The following is a 23,722-nucleotide window of genomic DNA, read 5'->3' as shown; positions in this document are numbered from 1 at the left end:
GAAACACTATTTCACTAGGAGGGTGGTGAAGCGCTGGAATGGGTTACCTAGGGAAGTGGTGGAATCTCCTTAGAGGTTTTTAAGGCCCAGCTTGACAAAGCCCTGGCTGGGATGATTTAGTTGGGAATTGGTCCTGCTTTGAGCAGGGGGTTGGACTAGATGACCTCCTGAGGTCTCTTCCAACCCTAATCTTCTATGATTCTATGGTTCTACTCCAAACTCCACCTGTTTGAGACAACAAAATGAGATGGCACTCTCAGATTGTGCAGATTTTAAAAATGTAATCACACATGCTGTGCTCTTTTTGGTTGCTCCCCATTACTGGAGTTCTAATACATCCATAGGCTCTGCTGGGTTCCTCTGTGGGACTCAGTCAGATGCCCTGCTGAACTTCTGCTGGCATGGCTCCTTCTTAGTTGGGGCCTGGGAGGGAATAAGTGGTGGTACTCTTGCCAAGCCTACTCAACTTATGGGGTCAAAATGACCCTGGCACTCAGAATAGATTGTGTAGATTTTGGCAAGAGTCTCTCCTCTTCTCCTTTTCTAATATACCTTGATGAGTAGCAAAATAGCTAACCATGTTGACCTCTAAATTATTATCACTGGCACTTACTGAAGTGAACGGAATACCTCACCTTACAGCTATTGTTTCATGCAGTGGTGTTGTAGCCATGTGGCTCTCAGGATGTTAGAGATACTACCTCATCCACCCTGTCTCTCTAGCTATTTTTCAGGCTGTCTGCAAACTCAGTTACCTCTACATCATTGACACTTTGGTCACATTTACTTCATAAACATAACATCTAGAGAGATACTTCTTACCAAAAAAAAAAAAAAGCTGAAATGATAGAACCACAAGGCAGCATGGGAGAGGAGCCAGTATGCTATTTGAGTCCTGGCCCTCAGGTTGAAATTAATGGCCCAGATCTCTGCTGCAGCCAAGGAGGGCGTTGTGCAACTGAGGGTGGGGCCAGAATGGAAAACCAGCTTTAAGCCACTTTTGTGCTTTATCGATCCTGAGTCTGCTGTGCATTAGGCTGGTCCCCAGTGTAAATCCTTCCTAACTTGGTGCATTTACCAGGTTCCCAAGGGATCTGTATGGTATAGGGGGTTAGCAGTGGGTAGGGATACCCCTACCTCACATGTCTCCTGGCCACCTCTCCTGTGCTGAGACACTGTAGGATTCTCTTTTAGGCTACATCTGCACTGAGAAATTTCAGCCATTCTCCCACGGTTCGTCTAGCACAGGTGCAGCTGCATTGATGCCAGCAACTGTGGGAGCTTCATGTGCTGTAGGTGTTTTTACCACCAGGTTACCTAACCCTGCTTAGACAACGGTGATAAAAATCACCTGCTCCGTCGACACCCTTCCCGCCGTTGCCAGCACTGATGGTACTGCTCTGGTGCTAGATCAGCATGGGAAAATTGCTAAAAATCCTGTGTAGACAAAGCAGTTAGAAGTCCTAATGCTTATATTTTAACCCTGAGTCCACATTGCAGAATGGTCCTGTTATAGTAGATCACGTGTTGGCAGCACATGGGCTTCAGCCTATCCCACTTGACAAGCCAGCCAACTCTGAATTAAAACACCACCACGCTTGAGATAAGGGTATCGCGGGTGGACAGGACTCAAATCAGGGGCAACACTCAAGTTCACTTTGTAGTGAAGATAAGCCCTCGGACACTCAAAATGATCAGCTGTTGGAGATATATATTGGAAAGGAGATGCCGTACAGTGCTGTCTAAACTGTCAAATTTTAACTGCCTTTTTCTTGTTGTTTCAGGTTGCATGTCTGGTTGGACTTGATGCATGAAATTTGCATGAAGCCTAACAACATATTTCTGGATTTGTCAGTGAACAAACATGGCCTACCCAGCGACTATTAGTGGCAGTACCTCAGGTAACTAACATTGGGATGCTTTTCCCTATTGAGTTGTTTTTTTAAACTCTCTTTCTATAAAATTGTGAATCTGTGAGAAAGATCAAGGTGCAAATGACTCTAAACTAATATTTCAAAGTTTTTTTCTTGCTTTCTCCTTAGTTATTTTTGTTTCCTCTTTTGAGGTATTTTGCAAATAGCTCTCCTAACTTGAACATTCAAACTAAGGTTCTAGTGGCAGATCCTCACCTGGTTTAAATCAGCCTAGCTGCACGGAAGTAACAGCACTGCACTAGTTTGCACCAGAGATGGATCTGTCTCACAGAGTTTCACTGCAGAAAAACAAATAGATATTATGCTATAGTTGTAGTGGAGTTTTAGGCCTAAGGAGCTCTCGTGTGATATCGGAAGCCTATGGTGCTAAACATCCCTTATTTGTCTAATTAGTACTTCTTTTGGTTTCCACCATCATTTAGAATGAGTTTTAATTATTCATTTTACTTTCCCTTCTTTGAGCTATGAAGATCCATGCGCATTTATTTGGGTCTGGGTACTCTTTAACATTTGAGTCCAAGGGATGTTCAAGGGTTATTGATAAGGCTGATAGATCAGAAGGGGCCAGAGATTAGAGGACAGTTGATAAAAGTGCTGCAGCGCTTTTCCTCACTGTTCTGTCAATATTTTCTTGGTCTCTGGAGCATTCCACAAACATGACTTTAGCATACTACAGTCAGGACTTCAACAGGGACTACATGGAGAATTTCGGGTGCAAGGCAGAAACTTAATGGATGCTCCTTTAACACCAGTGCACTGAGTTTTCCTAATGTATGTATGCTTGCAGCATGGGCGTGTAAATTGAGGTTTGGGTAGGTGGGAAGGGTGTTACATTTTTTTCCCATGGCATTCACGTGAAACCTTAAACATTGCTTTCTGGTGAGTCAAAAATCAAATTCTTCCTATTTTAAAGATCATACAAAGTATTTACTGGACTCACGCATGCTTGTTGAAATGAAGTCTGATAGATATTGACAGGGACAGTATTTGTATTTGATGCACATGTTGTTTGGCAATGTCCTAACTTTAGAAACTTCTGTTATGGGACTAGTATGAAATCCATAAGGTACTGGCTGCATCAGTTATATTTGCTATAGAATTCATCAATACAAAGGACTAGAAAGTTTTCTCTCTGGGCAAAAAGGAGTACAGTTGTCTTTGATTGTGCAAAGAGATGAGAACTCTTGTGTCCCAATCCTAACAGACTGGTTGGATACATGGAAAACTTTATTGAAAGTGAAGCTATCAGTCATTTCTGATAATTGTTTATGTCACTGGTAAAAACAGCCTTAAAACATGGCGATAGCACAAACTACTTCATTTAAAAAAAAATTATTTTGAAAAGATTCAAAATTATCATATGATATGGGAAGGTTTTCTCTTTTTATATAAAGAAAAAAAGTTGTATTGTGTATGTAACCTTTTCTACAAATAAATACAAAGTTAATTTTAAAAAAGCTTTATAAAAGTCTTGCATTCTGAATTAGACACAGGAGTACAGGGTTAGCTCCTCACCCCCACGTGTTTTGGCTTTAAAAAAAATATATACTCTTGATTCAGGCCAGGCAGAACTATTCACTCCTAAAAAATGTTTGGAATGTTCTGTATAGATTCAGTGCATCAGCCTTACTTTTGACTATAGCTAATTGCCTTTTTTTGGATTGTAAAATTGCCTAATAACAGAAAATGATGATAGTCTGATGACACTTCAACTTATAAGAAGCTAAATGTTTGAAATGGGAATATATTAGTACAAGAATCTTTAGTTTGGGGATTGGTATGTAAATAGGATTCAATGCAGAGTAGAAACTGTTTGCTCCCTTACTCATTGAGACCAAGTATGATCAATTGTGTCAAAACAGAAAGTTAGGTTGTATACTGTTCCACTGCTTCATAAAGAACTGTCAGGACTTGTCTGCTATATAAACCCTTGAGGCCGCAGTTCTAATGTGTAACACTTAGTTTTGTATGTGCATGCTTCTCCAATCCTTGACTGTTTCACAATGGGTTAAGCGCTGGACTATAGACGTATGAATTGCTATTCTGCTCTACTGAGTGAGGGAGATTGCCTTTAACTCCTGCTCATCTGGGCGTTGGACATATTAAAGCAGGTTTCTTAATTGCACAGTGTTCTAAGAGTGAAAAGAAACTTCAGAGGTGGGGATTTTCTGCACACCATACCCTCTGAACCAGTTGTCACCAGGAAAAGAACTAGGTAGCTGTGTAGTGAGCTTCAGCACTAGATTTATGCTACTTAAATAGTTTGACTGCTTTGAGTACAAATTCAACCACCATCATCTACAAGGTGATTAAAGAACAGTGCTTTGCTTTAGCTGCTAACTTACCAATGTGAGTACCGAGACCATTAAATGTGTATGCCTACTGTGTCCTTTTGGTTAATTTTCTGAATACTTGAGCCTGTCTGGTATACTACGGATTGGCAACTGCAGACAAGATCTTGAGGGAGTTTTCAGGTTTGTTTGTAGGAAAGGTTCTCTCTATTTAGCATGTATATACAAGTACTCTGAGAACTTTTTTGAGGAGTATGCATTGAAATGAAAATACATTTAGTTATAAATATTTTGCGCATGTGAGGCCATCTACAAAGCAAATGATAACTTTATCATGAAAGCTAGTTGTGAGAAAGGTTGTTGATTATAAATTTTAATAGTTCTTGTATATTTCAGCAAAGATGGTGTCCTTTAAATATGGCTAATAAATAACTGGAACTGTAATGGAATTCAAACCTCTCTGTCAGTGGTTCAGTTTGCTGCTAAATTACTAAAGTCAAGTTTAATTATTCCTCTTTTGGTTTTGTTGCACAGTATTCATTTGCATTACAAAAGTTTTTTTGCGTGAACTATAAGCTTAGCTAATCATCCTCAGATGTTAAAGGGACTCGCTTTTAATTCTTGGTTTAGGTCTCAGTAACATCAAGCATTGTCAATGTATAGCCTGTTCAGGAGGCAGCCGAAGTTGCTGCAGATGACCATGAGAGATACATGGCTTTCTTTTCCCTTTATAGGAAATAAGTTTTCTGTTTTGTTTCACTGCAGGTTCGTGTGGGGCACTGAGTACTCTCAACTCTTCACTTTGTAGAATCCAGTCCTAAACTGGGTTTGGGTTTTTGTGCTGACTGAATAGGTCTCTAAACTCAGTGGGTATGAAGGTGCTGGGGAAGCGCATAGTGGCCTAATGCACTTGTTAGAGCAGCTGCAGTAGGCACTCTGTTGTGAATGTCGTGCTTAAGTGAGGAGCTATGTGGAAGTTCGGCCTCATTGTCTAAACAAAGTTCAAGCAACTGAAAGGCAGGGCAGCTAAGATGATTATTTCTCAGATTAGTAACAGTGTCTTCACCACCCTCTGGGTTCAACTTACAGCAAATATTACTTGGTTTATGAATCAGCCTTAATGGACACAGAAGCAATATTGTGAGGCACCCCCAGCACTTTTGCAGTTAAGTCTATCAAGGTTTTCACTAAACCTCTGTTAACAGAATGTCACAACTCATTCCAGACTGAAACTTACAATATGGAGGGTTCCTTGGAAGTAATTCCAGTGCTCCCCACAGAAAAATCTTTAATACTTTATTTTGAATGCAAAAGTCTTGATTCTGTTAGCTGCTTTCTGATCTGTTTTAACTTAAATTAGTTTTGGATCAGATGAGCAACAAATCCCATAATATGAAAGGGGATTCACTGGTGCAATGAATACCCTAGAAATTATGCTATCCCTACAATACAACAAAGCTAGAAAACACTGCTAGAGAATTGATCAAGAGGGTCACGATTCAACCTTGTACTCTCCTCAAAGGCAAAGAGCGAAACTAATCATAATTCTTCTTACTGATACCTCTGCAAATTTGCGTGTAGAGCTTGCGGAAGCGTGCCATGCATCTATGCTTAGCAAGGAAAATATCTTTCTTGCAACCCAAAGTCAATTTGAGAGGAACTGTTAACATTTTAAAGGCATCCTTGCATTGCTGTGCAATAGGTAAGGCCACAGGGGTCTGTATAATAGTACGGTAGCATAGGCCCTGTGATGGGGTATTTACCCCACAAATGCTGTGAATGGTTTAATATGGGGCTGAGAAGCTGATTAACCCACCTGCTTGTGCAACGCTGACAGACCCCAGTCGTTGGCGGGCAGGATCAAACTGGGGACCTCTGGAGCTTAGTGCATGAGCCTCTACCGCATGAGCTAAAAGCCAAACTGGTTGTTAGCTAAGGCTATAGAGCAGACTCATTTTATCTCGCTATGTGGTCTTGGTACCACTAGATGGGACAGAACACCACATCCAGGAGGTGTGTAGGTTACATACTTCCCCTAGCTGAGGAAGCACATCCCAAGCTTCAGAGTCTTCCCAGTTGAAATTGTGGATGAGCCCCAACTTGTAACGCCAACAGACCCTGGTTGTTGGCAGGCAGGATTGAACCCAGAAGGTGTGTGGGTTACACTTGCACCCATTTGAAAGGGCCAGGCCTACCTAGAGAGAGAGCCCAGCTGGAGAAGAGCTGGTTTGTTTTCCCCTTAAAGAGCTGGGTGAGCCTAGTTCGAGGAGGAGACCCAGAGGAGAGGAGGTGGAGAGTTCCCTCCCTCTGGGAAGCAGCCCGAAAGAAGGCTGAGAAGCAAAGAACTGACAAGATTCTCCAGCTGGAAGCCTGACTAGAGATAAGGGCTTTGAAAAGCTGTAGCCGTTCTGAACCCCTGAGTGAGGGGAGGTGTATCCCAGCCCCTGGACTGTGGGCTTGATCCAGGCACAGAAGCCTGTGGTTAGACAGGAGGACAGTCCAGAGCAGCAGAGATTCCTGAGGTGGTGGCTGCCAGCTGTGCCCAGCTGGGCTAAAGGTTTAGTTTGTATACATTTGTTGGACTTTTTAAAGGACTCTGTGGCCTTGGAAGGGGCCTGGTCTGGCTGGAGGGTCAGGATACGCCTACGGTTGGAGCAGGACAATGGAGGGGAACTGAGGCACAGCTGCCTCAGTGCCACATCCAGCCAGGAGAGGGCGTGTTGGGGCAGCAATTTTGCCACAGCCCAAATCAATGTATTCTTTGCTTTAATCTTTTATCTGGGGTGGTGAGTGTCTGTATTTTTTCCATTGTCATATGCAGTGTTGTTGTTCCCAGATCAGTCCCATGAGGTAATCTCTTTTATTGGACCAACTTCTGTTGGTGAGAGAGACAAGCTTTAGAGCCACACAGAATTCTTCCAATAAAAGATATTACTTCACGTTCCTTGTCTCTCTGTATTTTTTCCCTCAGGCTAAATTTTTTCTATAACTTTTCATTGTTTTTAGAATATTTTTCCTCTAAAAACCTCTTTCTAAAAGATGTGGGGATTTTTCAAACTTATCTTACCTTCTCCCTTGCCTGTTTTACTTTCAGTGCAGGGTTTTCTGTCTCAGGTATTTACAGGGCCCTATTGCTGTAGAATCAGAATGTCTCATTCTTAATGTAGTTATCTTCACAACCCCTGGGAGGGAGGGAAGTGCTGTTATCTCCATTTTACAGATAGAAAACTGAGGTACAGAGAGATCAAGTGATATATGTAAGTTCACACAGGAAGCCTGTGGTTGAGCAGGGAATTAAACTTAAATCTCCCATGTCTTGGGCTAGAGCCCTAACCTCTGGATCATCCTTCCTCTTCCTCCTTTCCCTTTCCCCTCTCTCCTTTTTTTGCCCCATGCCCACTTTCCAGTCTTCTTGGGATTAGGGCTGGAGCACAGGTGTTGTACGCTCTCCTGGGTGTGTGGGTGTGATACATTAATTGGAGGGTGTTGTCTTCTACATTGTAAGTGAGCTGAAATCTCTGAGAATATGGATTAGAGCTTGCATGGAATCTTTTTGGTTGAGTGAGATTTTAAATATTGTCCCCCAACTAATTTTCAAACTTTCCTCTGTACGTAGAGGAATATATCCTCCGAGCATCCAGTGTAATCCAGTGAGAGTCAATGATGGGTGACCTTAAAAGGGTTTGGAGACCTGCTTCATATAAGCAACGAAGCCTTTATCTAGAGCTCTAGAGCAGGGCCGATGAGAGGAGGAGGTAAGCCGGTACAAATTACTGGGGCCCAGCGGTCTGGAATGGGGCCCGGGGCCTGGCTCCCCCCCCCCTCTCGTCGCCTTATTGGGGCCCGGCGGTGCAGAAGGGGGCCCGGGGCCCAGCTTCCCCCCACCCCCTCATTGGCCCTGTTTAGCCGGTCCGCCCTTGCTGGGAGGCCCAAAAAATGTTTTTCACCAGGGCCCAAACCCGCTCTCGGCGGCCCTGCTCTAGAGTACAGGCTTCCAAGCAGCAGCTTATCCAGTTCCCCTAATTTTATTTATATTTAATTTTAAATATTGAAGTCTGATAGTCAGCTAGCTCTCAAATACAACTGATCGAGGTTCCCTGACTCTAAAGGGAAAACAGTAAAAACTGCTGTCCCACTTGGCAGAGTGTTTGTTCTCTAATGGCTTAATCCAATTTAGGGTGACCAGATAGTAAGTGTGAAAAATCGGGACAGGGTGTGGGGAGTAATAGGTGCCTATATAAGACAAAGCCCCGAATATCGGAACTGTCCCTATAAAATCCAACTCCCACTGAAATCTCCCATTGACTTCAGCAGGACATGGATTCAAGCCCTAGGTTTCAGAGACCTGATTCTGCGGGAGCATACTGACACTCTCTAGATTTGAAGGGGGAGCAGGGCACAAGTAGTGCATGAGGAGAAGAGCGGCCAGCTCTGCAGGAATAAGCTGTACTACAGGTTTGGGGAAGTGTTGCCAACTCCTGTGATTTTTATCACAAGTCTTGGGAGTTTTTCTTAAAGCCCCATCTCCTGGGGTCATCTGATTGGGAGAATCTCTGCTTACTTTTTAAAATTAAAAAATACGGTAATCATAATAAAGTTTCAAGCCCTCATGGTTGCAAAAAGAGGCTTGAAAATTTGAATCATAAAGGCACCCAAGGCCAAAACACAAATAAAAAGAATCCAGCATTACTTTTTAAATCTCATCTGTTGGGCTCTATAACAGTGTATAATTGATCAGCCATTGATTAAAACGTCTATTAATAATTTATTAAGCCTTTATATTAAGGCTGCATTTACAAGGTATTTTAAAGCAAAACTTCTCACTGATTTCTAGGAAATTTTACAAAATAGGCATGTTCTCCATTGCTTACAAGTTTGCTTGAGCTACCAGGGGATTTTTATGATAAATCATTACAGTAGCTTCCCTGATTTTTTTTTTTTTTTAAGACTACAGGAAACTCCTCATACAGAATATGATCTTGGACCATGTACAACTAAGCACAAACTTCTGGCAGACCCTGCAGGGTCAGGATTTGTAATGTATGCTAGTTAAGGAGAAACGAGGTTGTAATAGAACTTTAGAGTGTTAATGGAATCTGTTGTTTGATGATTCTCTTAGGAAGGCAGTTGTTTTTCTTGTCATCTAGGTTAAAGTTAAAATACATAATTTTTTTTGTGAATTTCAACACTAAATTGAGATGAGCAGAAGTGAGTGTTTAAGAGCTTAGCAACTCAAGACATTTGCCTTCTGTGATGGAGGCTGAAACTTCAATATCATTTTTCACTAATTTGAACATCATGGATGACTGCTGGGAATGGCAGGCATATAGACAATTGTTAGTATTCTTCTTCACTCCAGGGATGGTTTCCTGAAGAACAGGCTTTTCCAGAGTAATGTTGCAGTGCTTCTGATTCTGCAAATTTGAGTCCCCTTAGTTCAAACTTCATAGTGTTTGCTTAGTTCAGTTATGAGCTAATCAGGTTCAGATGAGTTCATATTTTTGTTGAACCAGTCACTCAACCAGTGCTGGTTTGGTTCAATGGACAATGTGACTCACAGTATAAATATGTAGCTATGGCTTGCCTTTCCTTCAGTATTCAGAGTGCGATAGGCATACATCCTATCATGATTACAGTGAAAGAAAATAAAGTGAATGCCTCCTCTTTTTTTGGCTGTTGATTTGGCACCTTTGCTTCTAAACAAGAGAACAGTGCTGAGTTGTTGCATCTCTTTCTGTGTTCCATGAATGGGCAGACTGCAGCAATACCCACAAGATTTATGCAGCTGGTACCTTACCAGTGCCTCACCCTTGGAGATGTGCTGATTCACCTTGATGATGCACACCACTTTAAAACAAACTAGGGTGGAGACCTTGACATTAGTGGGGTGGAGGGTTGAATGCGCCCCAAGCAGTTTCAACAGCACAGTGCCATTACAAAACTTACCTAAATTTTCATTAAACCCAACATCTCTTACATAGCGATTCCAAATCTGCCTAAGGGGCAAATTTCTAAGGATTCTGAATGGACACATGTTTTAATAGCTGACTACTTACCTGTCTATTTAGAGTGGATTTATAGTAGTATCTTACACATTAATTATTTTACTCTAGGGGTGCTGTTGACACCACTGCATCCTCTCCTGCAAAGCCAGACTTTGCTCATGCATCTCTGATAGATCCTAAAGAGTCATAATGGGCAACTGCTTCTCTTTCCTGAGAGCTCTCACCGAAGGACTGGGGTCCCAGGACTCAGTCCTGGTGTATCTCTCCTCACTTGCCTCCACTCCCTATGAGTGTTGTTTCTCTCAAGCTTCCCCAGTAATTTTACAAACAAATGTCACTAGTGGCTGATGACACTCGGGGCTTGTCTACACTTAAAATGCTGCAGTGGCTCAGCTGTAGCGCTTCAGTGAAGACGCTATCTATGCTGAGGTAAGGGCTTCTCCCACGGGCATACTCATAAGTACTCCACCTTCCTGAGAGGTGATAGCTATGTCAATAAAGCCCTCCTGGCAACAGAGCACTGTCTACACTGGGAGCTAGACTGGTGTAATTGCGTTGTCGCTCGGGGGTGTGGAAAATTCACACTCCCGAGTGACGCAGTTATATTGACATAAGTTGCTTGTGTAGACCAAGCCTCCGCTGTTTCTTCATGTGTGAATAGTACTCTCCCAGATGTCCCTTTATTTGGGAGGAAGTTGAAGTCTGGCTGAAGATAAAGCCAGATAAAATGGCATTGATGCTAATAGGAAGGGCAAAGCACTGAGTGTAACTGACAGGATCAATCACTTAACGTTCTACATCAAGGAGCATTGCAGCCAAGGTGGAGAACAATCTGTATCTTGTTGGATTGCTCCAAACACCTTCTATCTTTGGTTAGCCAAAAGACTACTCCCCTTCCTCTCTAGTGCAGATTTGCCTGTGGTCATCATCCTCTTCTCACTTCTCAAACTTTTGCTGTGTACTCTGCCTGGTCCTGACCATGAAAGCTGCATGGAGATGGCAACTGGTCCTTCTTGTGTGGTCTGCCTCTTAACAGGATGAACTGGATCCCTCTCTGATTCTGAATCCAGTTAAAGATGCAGGCCCTTATCTTCTAAAATAATTAATGGTCTTGGGACGAAAGTATCTCAACGACCACCTGTTCCCTATCCCCACCACAGTGGTTGTGATCAATAGGGGCATGGACGCTCACAGTCCCCAGTGTGAAACTGCAGAATGTATATGATTCTCACTTTCATATGACACCATGGCCTGGATTCTACTCTCACTTAGACTAGTGTAAATCCAAAGTAACTCCACTGAAGTCAATAGAGTTACTCCAGATTTGCACTGATCTGAAAAAAAGAATCTGGCCCCATGGTGAAGTGTATTAGATATGTTTAATTCATTTTTTTCTAGGAGCAATCTAGCACACAGAGGAGACAGCAGTAGATGTGCATGTAGGTGTCTCAGAGGAAGCACTGGAATAAACTCGCCTGAGACTTGCGGGGCAATGATGAGCTTTTACCACCTGACACTGATAAGTGCAGATACAAGAGTCCCAAATTTTCCTGTATCCATTTGATCCAAAAACATTTTTCTGGCACTGTTCTGTAGTATTCCTGACACTTTTCTTTGAGCTTCTCCTGGGAAAAGAAACTGGGAATTATCTATAAGATTGTCACTGTTTTCTAGCTTTTTAAATCCATAAACTTAATTGAAGTACCAGTAGTTTGTTTACAACTAGTAATTTAGTGCCTGATGTCTGATTTTAATCTAGTTCCAATTAATAATTCTGCAACAGAAATGAAGGAATGACCTTACTTGGGCTATTGTAGTAATTTACTCACTCCACACCCTTTTGTAAGTACATAAGCCCAAAGATTACATAAAAACAGCCTCTACCGGATTTTGCTTTCTCAACAGTACTAGGGAGGGAGGGAGTTCTCACAGTGCATACTTCAGCATTACCCCCATATCTTATAATCCTTCCTCCTGAAATGCAATTCCACTCTGCTGCCAATGGGATGTAACTTTGTATGTGAACATACTCATGCTTCCTTCTTCTCTCATCCAAATTCATAACTATCATAGTTATTGAAATAAATGGTTGAACTTGTTATCTGTATGATACACACTGCAGGTTTCACAGCACATGGTGCTTAGAATAGTAGCAGTGTCTGAATAACACAGTTCCTAGTTGGCTGGATAGACTTTAAATTACAGACTTCATCTTGGAGACTTGTTCTGATGGATCCTGGTCTGAGCTTGGACACAACCAGCTTTTTAGAGATCCCAAAATTTGGATTTAGAGTGGCAGATGCTGCTGTTTCACATCCATCTTGCTTCATTTCTGTCTAGTTACAAACATCTAGACATTTTTTCCCTTCAAAGTGGACAGTATGACTACTGCCTCTCTGGTAACCCTTCCCTATTTGTCCTGTCATTTGACTTCTTATGAATGTGGCTTTTACTGCATTTTATTTTATTGTACTACTGTCCTGTACCCCATATGCTGTGTGTGGTAACTTACAGAGAACAAATATTTTGAATATGGAACTTCCTGGAGCTCCTTTTTCCTTTTCATTCACAATTTTTGCCTGCCATATTTGAATAAATAGGAGCTTCCTATATTCAGTGAATAGATTACCTCCCCCTAGAAATTTCCTTGAAAATCCACTTGGCTGCCACATTGTTCAATATAGTCCACCGATCATCCACGCTCATAATAATATGCAGCCTTTGCATTTAATACTATGGACTCCAAAGATCTTAATTCAGTAAGATCTTCCAAAGGTATTGCAGGAAATTGCCATATCTGTCACAGGCATGGCAAATAGACACAAGATTATTTTACATCTTTCCCTGGAAAAGCATTGTGGAAAAAGGCAGTGCATATTTTTCAAGGTTCAAAAACTCATTCCTTCCTCGCTGCAATTGTGGATTATTATTTTTTTGCTCCACGTTAGTGGTAAGTGTCTCCAGACCTTTTACATAAAGGTGCTGTCACAGATCCACAAGGCATGCTATGACTCTGGCAGTGTACCCTTCTACGTGCTAAACCTTGAGCCTCTGCTTTTTACAAGGGTGAAGCCCTGTGGCTCGCTCCGCTACTCTGAGACTGAGGCTCTGGTTTCAGCATATCCGTTTCTCACAATGGCTCCTTCCGCAGGTCTAAAAGAGTTTGAACTATGTGGGAGACTTGCCCCCTTGTGAGCTCTACAGCCAGCAGATGTGTTGCAGTGACACAGGGCAGCCTGTTCAAAACAAGATGCCACTTACTAGTCAACTGCAATACAGTATTTAGGACATTGAGTTAGAATGGTAAAGCAAAGCTTACCTGCACGTGCATGATACAGCACAGTCCACCTGTCTCACCCAAACATCCAGGATTCCACCCCCTAGTTCATTCGTTTGCAGCATTCTTACTATAGTCTGCTAACATGTCTGTTCTTTATCTCAAGCTCCAGTCATGTTGTTTCCACATGTTATGCCCACGTTGCCTGGCAGTCCTTAAAAGTTCATGTCCAGTCCTTCATCTTCCATTCCATCTCCAAGGTAACTCCATATATATGTTAACTGGTCTTGACAGACCATTCATACCCACTCCTACCTCAGCTCAGTGTGTATGTGAGTCCAAGAGACACCAAGTCACTTCATTGCTTTCCCTCTGCTGTGTCCCAAGAAAGAAATTACCTCCTTCGTTCCTGGTGGGTAACAATACAAAAGGAACTGGGGGAAACTGAGTCATATACCTACTTTTCATAAAAAACAGTCCAGAAATTTCCCACATTCTCCACAGGTGTGCTCAGAGGGTGTCATGAGCACAAAATATGATGAGCCATGCCTACCTTGCTTACCGAAAAAGGGCCTGCACTGCATCTTATGGCATAATGGCCACTTCTCCTTAAATGGTCACTTGAAATATGTGTTAACTATTTATGCTAAACAATCTGTTCCACTTTGTATTTAGCAGTAACACTTTTTGAGTTAGTTTCTCAGACCTGAAGACAAGCTCTGCATAGTTTGAAAGCTTCTCTCTCACCATCAGAAGTTGGTCCACTAAAAGATATTCCCTCACCCTCTTTGTCTCTCTATCCTGGGATCAACACCACTACAACAACACTGCATACGTCTTATGGCTCAAGTTAGTCTCCTCTCACTTAAACTGGCATTCTGGCTTCGGTAATAAAGACTCCTTCCAAGATTTCTTTTAAAAGGTGACATTGAGCCATGAGTGCACAGCACTGGTCTGGTGTCAGAACAATTAAATTCTTGAAGGACACTCTTAGACTTTACCATTGTGATCATCTAGTCTGACCTTCTGCACACTGCAAGCCACAGGACCTCACCCACCCACTCCTGTAATAGACCCCTGACCTCTGGCTGAGTTACTGAAGTCCTCAAATCATGGTTTAAAGACTTAAAGTTACAGAGAATTCACCATTTACACTAGTTTAAATCTGCAAGTGACCCGTGTCCCATGCTTCAGAGGAAGGCAAACCTACCCCCCACACCCCCAGGGTCTCTGCCAATATGACCTGGGGGAAATTCCTTCCTGATCCCAAATATGGCGATGAGTTAGACCCTATGCGTGTGGGTAAGACCCACCAGCCAGACACCTGGGAAAGAATTCTCTGTAATAACTAGGAACCCTCCACATCTAGTGTCCCATCCCAGCCATTGGAGACATTTGCTGCTAGCAGTCGCAGATAAGCTACATGCCATTGCAGGCAATCTCATCATACCATCTCCTTCATAAATTTATCAAGCTCAGTCTTGAAACCAGTTAGGTTTTTGCCCCTCACTCCCTTTCGAAGGCTGTTCCAGAACTTCACTCCTCTGATGGCTAGAAACCTTCACCTAATTTCAAGCCTTCCCTATACCTGTTCCAGTTTGAATTCCTCTTTCTTAGACATGGGAGACCAGAATTGCACACAGTATTCCAGATGAGGTCTCACCAGTACCTTGTATAATGGTACTAACGCTTCCCTGTCTCTACTGGAAATACCTCGCCTGATGCATCCTAGGTTTACATTAGCCTTTTCCACACCCGCATCACATTGGTGGTTCATAGTCATCCCGTGATCATCCAGGTCTTTTTCTTCTTCTGTCACGTCAAACTGATATGTCCCCAGCTTATAGCAAAAATTCTTATTGTTAGTCCCTAAATGCATGACCTTGTACTTTGCACTATTACATTTCACCCTGTTTCTATTACTCCAGTTTACAAGAGTTTGAAAAGGGAAATCATTAACAATATGCTAAAAGCTGTACTCCATTATTGACACTAGCTCCCCTGCTTGGCCTTCAAAAGTGCACGTAAGTTTTATGCAGGCATGTAAGTAAACTAAGTGGACATTTCATGACCTAAAAGGTCACGTTTTCAGCTGTACCTCTCTATGGGTACATGCAAATTGATGTTGCACATGAACTGGAGTAGCTAACTACCCAGTCTGTTCTCTCAAATTATTTGCATACTTAAATGCAGATTTTGCATGTGAAACTTAGAGGCTGAGTTAGGGCTGGCTGGAAAGGTGACCATAAATCCGCTTCGATCATTGGTATATCTGCTAAAGTTTGAAGTCTTTAAAAGCAATTATTTAAGCCAAAAATACATGTTTCACATTTTATACACTAAATTGGCACAAATTTTAGTGAGATGCTCCTTTAAAAAAGAGGTGGGGGATGGGGTGTTCTGAACAACATTTTAAAAAGCGAGCACTTCATCTATATTTTTCCATCAGTGGTGGAACAAAAACCCTCTTGGACAAATGTTTGAAATGAATCCTGTCCAGCTTGCACTTGGATCTGTGTCTCTTGGTCTGTCTGATTTTTGTTTTGGAAGGGGATGTGATATAATCTGTTGCTGTATGAAGCCTGAATGGCCACCGATAGACACCTGTCTATACACTGGGTCCTCTGTTTTCTGCCGACAGATCAGGTTCTCAGTCATTAGTGCTGTTCTCTAACTTTTTTTTTTTTTTTTTTGCTTCCACTGTAAACAGTAGCTGAATATTTTTGTTTGGCACCATAATAATCTGGAAGGCCAAGAGAGTGAATAAACACACAATCTCTGCCTTTGGTTTGAATATTCATTAGTCCAAATAGATGTCAACATGTGCAGTCAATCTATGGAGAAAATTCTGACACATTTCAGATATTTTTTCTCCCTTTATGTTTATGGCAGAACTTTTGGGCCTGCTGGATTATTGAGAGAGCTTTGAAGAAGGTCTATTATGGGTGCGTGATCTTGGATGGGAGAAATCGCTGTCAGATGTCAAGCACTCGAAACCACAAAATAATAAGAAGCAGATGGAACATGTGGGGACAGCTGCTGTTCTCTTTCCCTTTCCACAATGTTTCGCTATCCTTTAATATGTGTTTTCATTACTCAGTTTTTTCCAAAAGAATTTTGACATCTACTTTTGAGCATAATTTCAAGTTTGGGGGGGAAGAGGTGGAACTATTTCATTTTCATACATGTATTCTATTTTTGTGATTTCTCCCCTATCTCACAAACTCCTATGGAAGAAAACTAAAGATGGGCTGTCCTGTTTTTCTTTTACCACTGTTAAGAACCTGTTGATCAAACCAGAAATTGTACTAGTAGTTCAGGGGCTTCCTATGAATTACTTTTTCTTAAATGAAATGGGTAACTGCTTCAAAGGGACAAATTTTAGGTCTGATTTCTCCCCAGGCAGGAATCCTGTATAGAAGAACAATGAAAGCAGCATTCTACATGGAATGGGTGATGCAGGGTTTGGCCACCATTCTAACTGGGACTATACGCTAGAGTACTGTAAAGACCAAATGTGAGCATGGTCCCAGCTGCCTATGTGCTGCTCAATTAGCTGTACACAATGAAGAATGAGGCAGATTGTGCACTGACACATCGGCAAGTGGCATTAGTTGTTTGGTTTCCACCCAAGATTTGGGCACATACTTCTGCTTAGTACCATGGGCAAAATTTTGTTTACTCTGCCCAGATACTTATTGTTGCTTCCTCCTTTCTTCTTGAATCAACTTCAGATCTGCTCTACGTTCACCTGACAGTGGCATGACAGCTGGGAGAGGGCTGGGTTGCAGTACGTATATAGTGACCACCTGTATTTCAAGGAAGTAAAAGACAATTGGACAAAGCTTATTTTTAAGAGACTACTCCCCCCAAAAATATTTTTTCTTCATGTTAGACAATCCTGGGTTTATATTACAAGGGTGTTATTCTACTCGTGATCAATGCTTGAACAAATTATTTTTCATCTCATTAAATATTACTTTGCTCCTTACTGAATACAAGTTGATGTTAGGCAACAAATACAGGATGTCCCTTAAAATACAGCTCAGATAATCTCGCTGTGGGCTAGTTTTTTGGGGGGGGGGTTTCATGCTGGTGTGTAGCAACTTTCATGTCGGCATACACACGCAATACTGGTACAAGGCCCATTTTCAGCTGGGACCATGAGTCTACATTATACGTTTATGTCAGTGCGGTTGCACCAGTGCAAAAAATATTCATGTAGAGCAGGCCTGAGCACGTGAGATGTGCGATGTGACACACTGCTGTCTTTGTGGCACAAAGGTAGTGACTAGAGCATTGAGATTAACTCTTTGTTTTGGTTTGGTGGCAAAAAACTTTAGCAAATGGAAAAGTAAAAAAACAGAACACGTTGTGAGTTAAACAAAACATTTAATTCAACCTGCAATGCAGTGTTTTGTTTGGTTTTTGAGCTTTTTTTTTTTAACTTTTAAAAATAAAATTGAAGTACATTTTTAAACAAAACAATTTTGTATAAAACAATTGAAATGTTGCATGTTGAAAGAGAACATGTCAATGTTTTAGGAATATTTTTTTCAACCCAAACCGTTCACCAAATTCTACATGAATTCACTAAATATTTCATGTGAACTCAATCTGCATTTTTTGACGTAAAAAGTTTTTTGGCTAAACATTTTCCCACTTGTTATGGTGACATATGTCATTTTTGAGGGTGAAGTACAGTAGTAGGATCCAGTAAATCGAGGGCAGAGAAGAGGCATTCAGACAGAAACCGGGCAAACAATACTGATACGCTATTCTTCTAACGCAGTTTCTAGCGCTCAGCCTGCATGGGATGGTGCTGCGAGGGGGCTCCACTTCCCTTTTCTTTTAGAGCAGTGGTGGGCAACATGTGGCCTGCGGGCCGCACGCGGCCCATCAGGGTAAACCACTGGCGGGCCGTGAGACAGTGTTTACATTGCCCATCCACAGGCAAGTAAGTGGCAGCCAGCATGTCCCTGCGGCCTGCACTGTTTCCTGCAGCTCCCATTGTCCAGGAACGGCGAACCGTGGCCACTGGGAGCTGTGGGCGGCCATGCCTGTGGACGGTCAATGTAAACAGTGTCTCGCGGCCTTCCAGCAGATTACCCTGATGGGCCGCCGGTTGCCCAGCACTGTTCTAGAGCCTGAATTCCTACAATGCATTTGGAGGAACTTACTCTCTGCTGTTCACCACAGTTCCAGTCCCAGCTGACAGTAGAATGTATGGACGGGGATGGGTATCGTGTTTTAGTGGTATGTATACTGTTTCATTGCTGGTAAGCCAGAGTATCATACCACTAGAGCAGTGGTTCTTAATCTTTTTGGGCTCAGGACCCACTTTGATTGCCTGTCACTACCCAGTAAACAAGCTTTAGTGCAAAAAAAAAATCTGGATTACTAAATATTTCTTACCCACAATATATAATACACATTAACATAATACGTACACCATGCGTACCATAGCAGCAGCTCCTGTCCTATGGGGCTGGCTGGGCCATGCTCTGGGTGTTGTGACCTCTGAGGTCACAGCACACCACAGGTTTGGCCTGTCCCCTTTGATGGCGGCTAAGCACGCCAAAGCTGCGTGAGTGGCATTGCAACTTTGTGAATGAGGTTCCAGTACCACTCACTCACTCGGATTGGTGCAGCTGGAACCCCTTCCCCTGCCCCTATCATCATGACAGAGGGGAGGCTGAGCCAAACTCAAGCAGGGAGCCAAGCCCAGCCACCCCCGTGAGACCGGAGCCACACAAGCCATTGCTGCAGGGTGAGTGTGGGGGGCAGGCTCAGCAGTTCTGCTTTCCCCGCCGACAGCCTCACAGCGTTGCCAGGTTAGATTTTAAAAAGAGCAAAATCAACTTTTAAAAGAAGCAGCTCACGCCCAAAACAAGCTCAACCAACTCACTGCTCCTTTATAAAACAGATCTCGCTACTCCATTGCTTAAAAAAAATACTACTGTGGTTATATTATTACTGCACCAGAACTTAGCATCTGCCTCGTGCTCTCATTTGTAAAGTGTTCGTGGCCGCCTGCACAGCACATGGACCTCAGCCTGTCCCTACTCGCTGCCGCACCGCTTAGCTGCCTGTGGCTATTGGGGTTTTTTTCACACTCTTCTGTGTGTTGAGGAATTTCCAGCATGGTAGATGTACCCTGGAGAACACAAGTGAGTCTAGTGAAGCTGTGGAGCACGCTTCCCACATCCACTGTTCCTTTCCAGGGAAGAACAGAGTCTTCTCCCTGAATCCCACAGAGGCATAGAATGGTTCTTTTCCCTTCCTTAAGAACTGGGGGAGGGAGGAGCCTAACTTGGGAATCTTTGTTTAGTCAGCCCGGGTTTGTTGTAGCATAATCTTGTTCAGTTGATGTTTACAGTCTGCATTTTAGGCAGAGATGAAAAGCGGTTTAGCTGAGAGATTCAGGAATCTCTTTAAGGGCTTGTCTACACTGGCGCTTTACAACACTGCAACTTTCTCGCTCAGGGGGTGTGAAAAAACACCCCCCTGAGCACAGCAAGTTTCAGCACTGTGAAGTGCCAGTGTAGACAGTGGGAGCTACGCCCCTCGTGGAGGTGGTGTTTTAGAGCGCTGGGAGAGCTCTCTCCCACATCTACACAAGCCATGTTAAAGCGCTGCTGCGGCAGCGCTTTAACGTTGCCAGTGTAGACTAGCCCTAAGATGCTGTGAATTAAAATCTCTGGGCCTGGATTCCCAATTACATTGACTTGAGTTAGGAGGGATGTCATATCGCTATGAAACCAAATAAGCGTATGTATCATTTTAAAACAAAGGCACCAACTGTAGTTTGACCATTTCCTTGAAAAAGAAAAATGCTTGGGTCTAATTTATATAGAAAGGTTTTATTTTTATCCTTCAGATTATAAGTTGCATTAGACAAGAGTAAAGAAAAGCAGAGTGCATTGGGATGATGGCAGCTACAATAGAGATAATTATTTGCCCAAATTATCTGTGTGTTTGTCTGTGTGTGTGAGAGAGATAGAGAGAGTCCAACAGACAGCAGGGAGGAGAGGGGAATGAGTAAGAGAAATCATGACAGCTTTTCATTCTTTCCTAGTTTGACATCATCAGAAAGATTTAGTCCTTTTTTGCTTATGTTTTAGTACAGTACGTTTGTCATTGTTTGTTTTTATACATTTAACTCATTGTGAGGAGTAGTCCTCAGTGTCAGTTATCACTGTCTATGATGCAAAGAAAAACATTGGAACTAAGCTTCACTGGCTGGCAGGCAGACTAGAATTTTGTCAGGAAATTCCAAAAGAGTATAAATAAATTCTCTGTAGCAAACCCTGGGCTCCTTGCCTGCTGATGTGTCAGGAGTACGCATTCCCTTTACGGCTGAGGAAAAGTGTGCTTCAGACTTAATTTCCTGAAAACGAAACACTGAAACATTCAACAATTACCTCTTCGCAGAATGGTAAGTAAGGCTGTCAAATAGAGGAGAAGTTAGAGGGGAAAATGGATGTTAGCTTTGTTTGCCATTGGTAAAAAAAAGAATAAAAAATATCCCTTTTTTCCCCCTAACTGGTGTAATTGAAAGCCAACCACCAAGTCCTGGTACATGTACATTAGTTGCATACATTCTTGCTGTGGTTTGGTTTATAAAGTTTTGACTGTTCTCTTTGACAGAGTCGCACTGTGTTAGGCTGCAGACTGAAGAAAGTTTGTGTTTATGGTTTACATCAACTCTGGTCGTGGTTCTTGTTGTTTTTGTAGTCCTATGTTTGTTACATACTGAGTAGTTAGTTTCTTGAAAAAATGCATATTTTCTATTCAGCGATGTTCTTATATATCAGGGTACTTTTTTCTTCAGTTGCATGAAGCGCCAGACATATTTATTTATATCAAGGTCTTGGCAGCAGAGGTAGCAAAATCTCCTTTGGGTGGCTTGATTATGCTGCTAGTGATCTACTTCTAAACCACCGTTTTCAGCTATTTATAATTTGCTCATAAAACTACCTTTTAGGCTGATATTTTATATGCTTACTCTGGCTGATGCTGAACTTCATAAAAAAAATAAAGTTTGAAAAAAATCAGGTCAGCAGTCGGAGCTATCCAAGTGTGGAGAAAAGGTGTTTTTTGTTTTGTGGGGTTTTTTGTTTTGTTTGTTTGGTTTTTTTTGTCTTGTTCAGACAATGGTTCAGATATTTTGTTTTCAGATAATACAAATGGCTTTTGTTTTAAAGTATCAAAGGCAGCACGTATCTAATCCCAAGTGAGGAATCTGTGCTGGATTTTCAAATGGAAAAACAAAGCTAACCTGTTTTTGAAATTGCATACTGAGTGCATGTAGAGTATATCACTTTTCTTACTGGCCTAAGCACATACCAAAAGGTAGCTGTCCCAGTGCTCAGAAGTGAAAATATTTGTGGAATCATTATTCTATAAGACAGGTTTTTTCCAGTTGACCTTACAGCTGCAGAGAGGATGACCTGGAAATGGGGGTCTCTGTTATAGTTTCATACAATAAGCTTATATATCCTAAAGAGGTTGGAAACTTTCCTTATGGTGACCCTTCCCCTATAACAGTAATCCTATGTAACTGTTCCCAACTTCTCACCTGTTCAGAGGTTTATAAACTTAGAAAGGTAATGACATAACAAACTCAATCTGTTTCTGTGAGTACACAGCTGTGTCTGGGTAGGAGACAAATGCAGCTGCCTTTGCTTGAGTTTCAGTTGATGTAATTGATTGAAGAGTTGGTTTGAGGGTTAGGTTGGGGATATAGATATGGGATGGGAGAAGCCCTCTAGTTAAGACCTGAGTTTTATTTGTGTCCATCCTGACTGGCAAAAGCTAGCAAGAAGGCGCTGGACCCATTGAAGTTGCTTGTCAACACTCTCTCTTTAAGGAAGCACTAACTAGACTGTCTTGAACAATATCATGCCCAGTCTCATTACTCTCTTTTTGTTAGGTAATGTTATCGAGAAGGCTATGGCAAGACCTCTGAAGTAGTGTTTGTCCATGATTTTAGATGATTTGGCTTTAGGTCTAGGCCAGGTTGACAGACTGCATGAGTGCAGTTGGTTGGTAATCTGTTGATAGATGGCAGGTGTGTGTGCTTATACAGATGACCAGAAGGAAGTGGTGACCTGCCTTTGGACCCCAGCAGGGGTGGATGAGTGGATGTGTTCCTTTCGTTTTGACAGATTCAAGGTGTTATTGGTTAGCTGCTCTCCTCTGCATCAAGAGCTCTCTTAGGCAGAGTTTCACAGGGTTCCCTTCTGTTGCCATCCTGTTCGACGTGTGTATGGGCTTGTCTTTGCTAAGAAAAAGTTGTATTCTCAAATCCTGTCACCTAACTCACAGTAACAAACATGAGGTGAAATCCTAATGGAGACCAGGCAGATTGTAGTTTTAACTTGTGTTAAAGTCAGTCTGCCTGGTTTTCACTACAATTTTACCTCATGTTAGTTACGGAGAGTTAGCTCACATGAGTTGAGAATGCAACACTTTTCCTAGTAAAAATGCACACTATAGGGTAACTAGGAAGGGAACATGGGCAGCTTCATCCTCTATGTCAGCCGTTCTCAACCAGGGGTCTGTGGCCCTTTGAAGGTCCACAAGCCTTTTCAAGCCTTTTGAAGGTCCGCCAAGCAGGGTTGCTCAGAGCCCCAGCAGCTGAAGCTTGGAGTCCCGACCCTTTGCACCCTGTGGGGTGGGCACCCTGTGGGGTGGACCCCCCTCCCCCCACCCCTGCCTTGGGGGGGGGGGGTAAAGCCTGGAGCCCTGAGCCTCAGCGCCCCATGGGGCAGAAGCCCCGGCAGAAACCGCCCGGTGGGGCAGAAGCCCTGGCACCTTGGCAGAAGCCACCCCACAAGGCTAAATCCCTAAGCCACCCTTACCCCCCAGCGTGATAAAGTTCCGAGACCTTGAGATCCCCCCTCAGTCCCATGGAGCAGTAACCCCCCCACACACAGCTGAAATCCAGAGCTCCCCACAGCTGAAGCCTGGCGCTACCACCCCTCCCCACTCCCCACTGCAGGGCCGTTGAGTTTTTATACTACATTGGGGGGAGTGGGGGGCCTCTCTGTGCTGCTTGTCACCCAGCTCGATAACTCCATCTCCCTCAGACTGGTCTGTGTGGATAAGTGATTTGCCTAGTGCTAAATGGCAACCTGTGGCTTTGAGGCTGGTTACTTGACGCAGTTCAGACAAGACTTAGAGGAGCAACTGGGAAGAGTGACAAGATAT

The 23,722-nt window shown here is 42.7% G+C and overlaps 1 protein-coding gene across 28 annotated transcripts in view; it reads left to right on the top strand.

Moving 5' to 3' along the window:
- The window catches only part of KANK1 (KN motif and ankyrin repeat domains 1), a 168,085-nt gene that overhangs the window by 104,522 nt on the left and 39,841 nt on the right, over positions 1-23,722 (top strand). For 19 of the 28 annotated variants that reach the window (XR_010588873.1, XR_010588872.1, XM_065550446.1 and 16 more), the window contains one exon: positions 1,785-1,901. The exons of 1 other annotated variant lie outside the window; for it this stretch is intronic. Coding sequence is in view for 17 of the 27 variants with exons in the window: in XM_065550446.1 (XP_065406518.1) it covers positions 1,865-1,901 (37 nt within the window). In the remaining 10 variants the exon portion in view is untranslated. Of the gene's footprint in view, positions 1-1,784; positions 1,902-2,548; positions 2,814-3,930; positions 4,284-19,845; positions 20,946-23,722 lie in introns of those variants that run through there. 8 more of the 28 variants (XM_065550457.1, XM_065550453.1, XM_065550448.1 and 5 more) reach the window with 6 other exon arrangements.

Source organism: Chrysemys picta, chromosome 6 (assembly GCF_011386835.1).
Source record: "Chrysemys picta bellii isolate R12L10 chromosome 6, ASM1138683v2, whole genome shotgun sequence".
Taxonomy (NCBI): Eukaryota; Metazoa; Chordata; order Testudines; family Emydidae; genus Chrysemys; species Chrysemys picta.
Note: the sequence above shows the minus strand (reverse complement) of the source record. Positions and strands in the feature narration are given on the sequence as shown.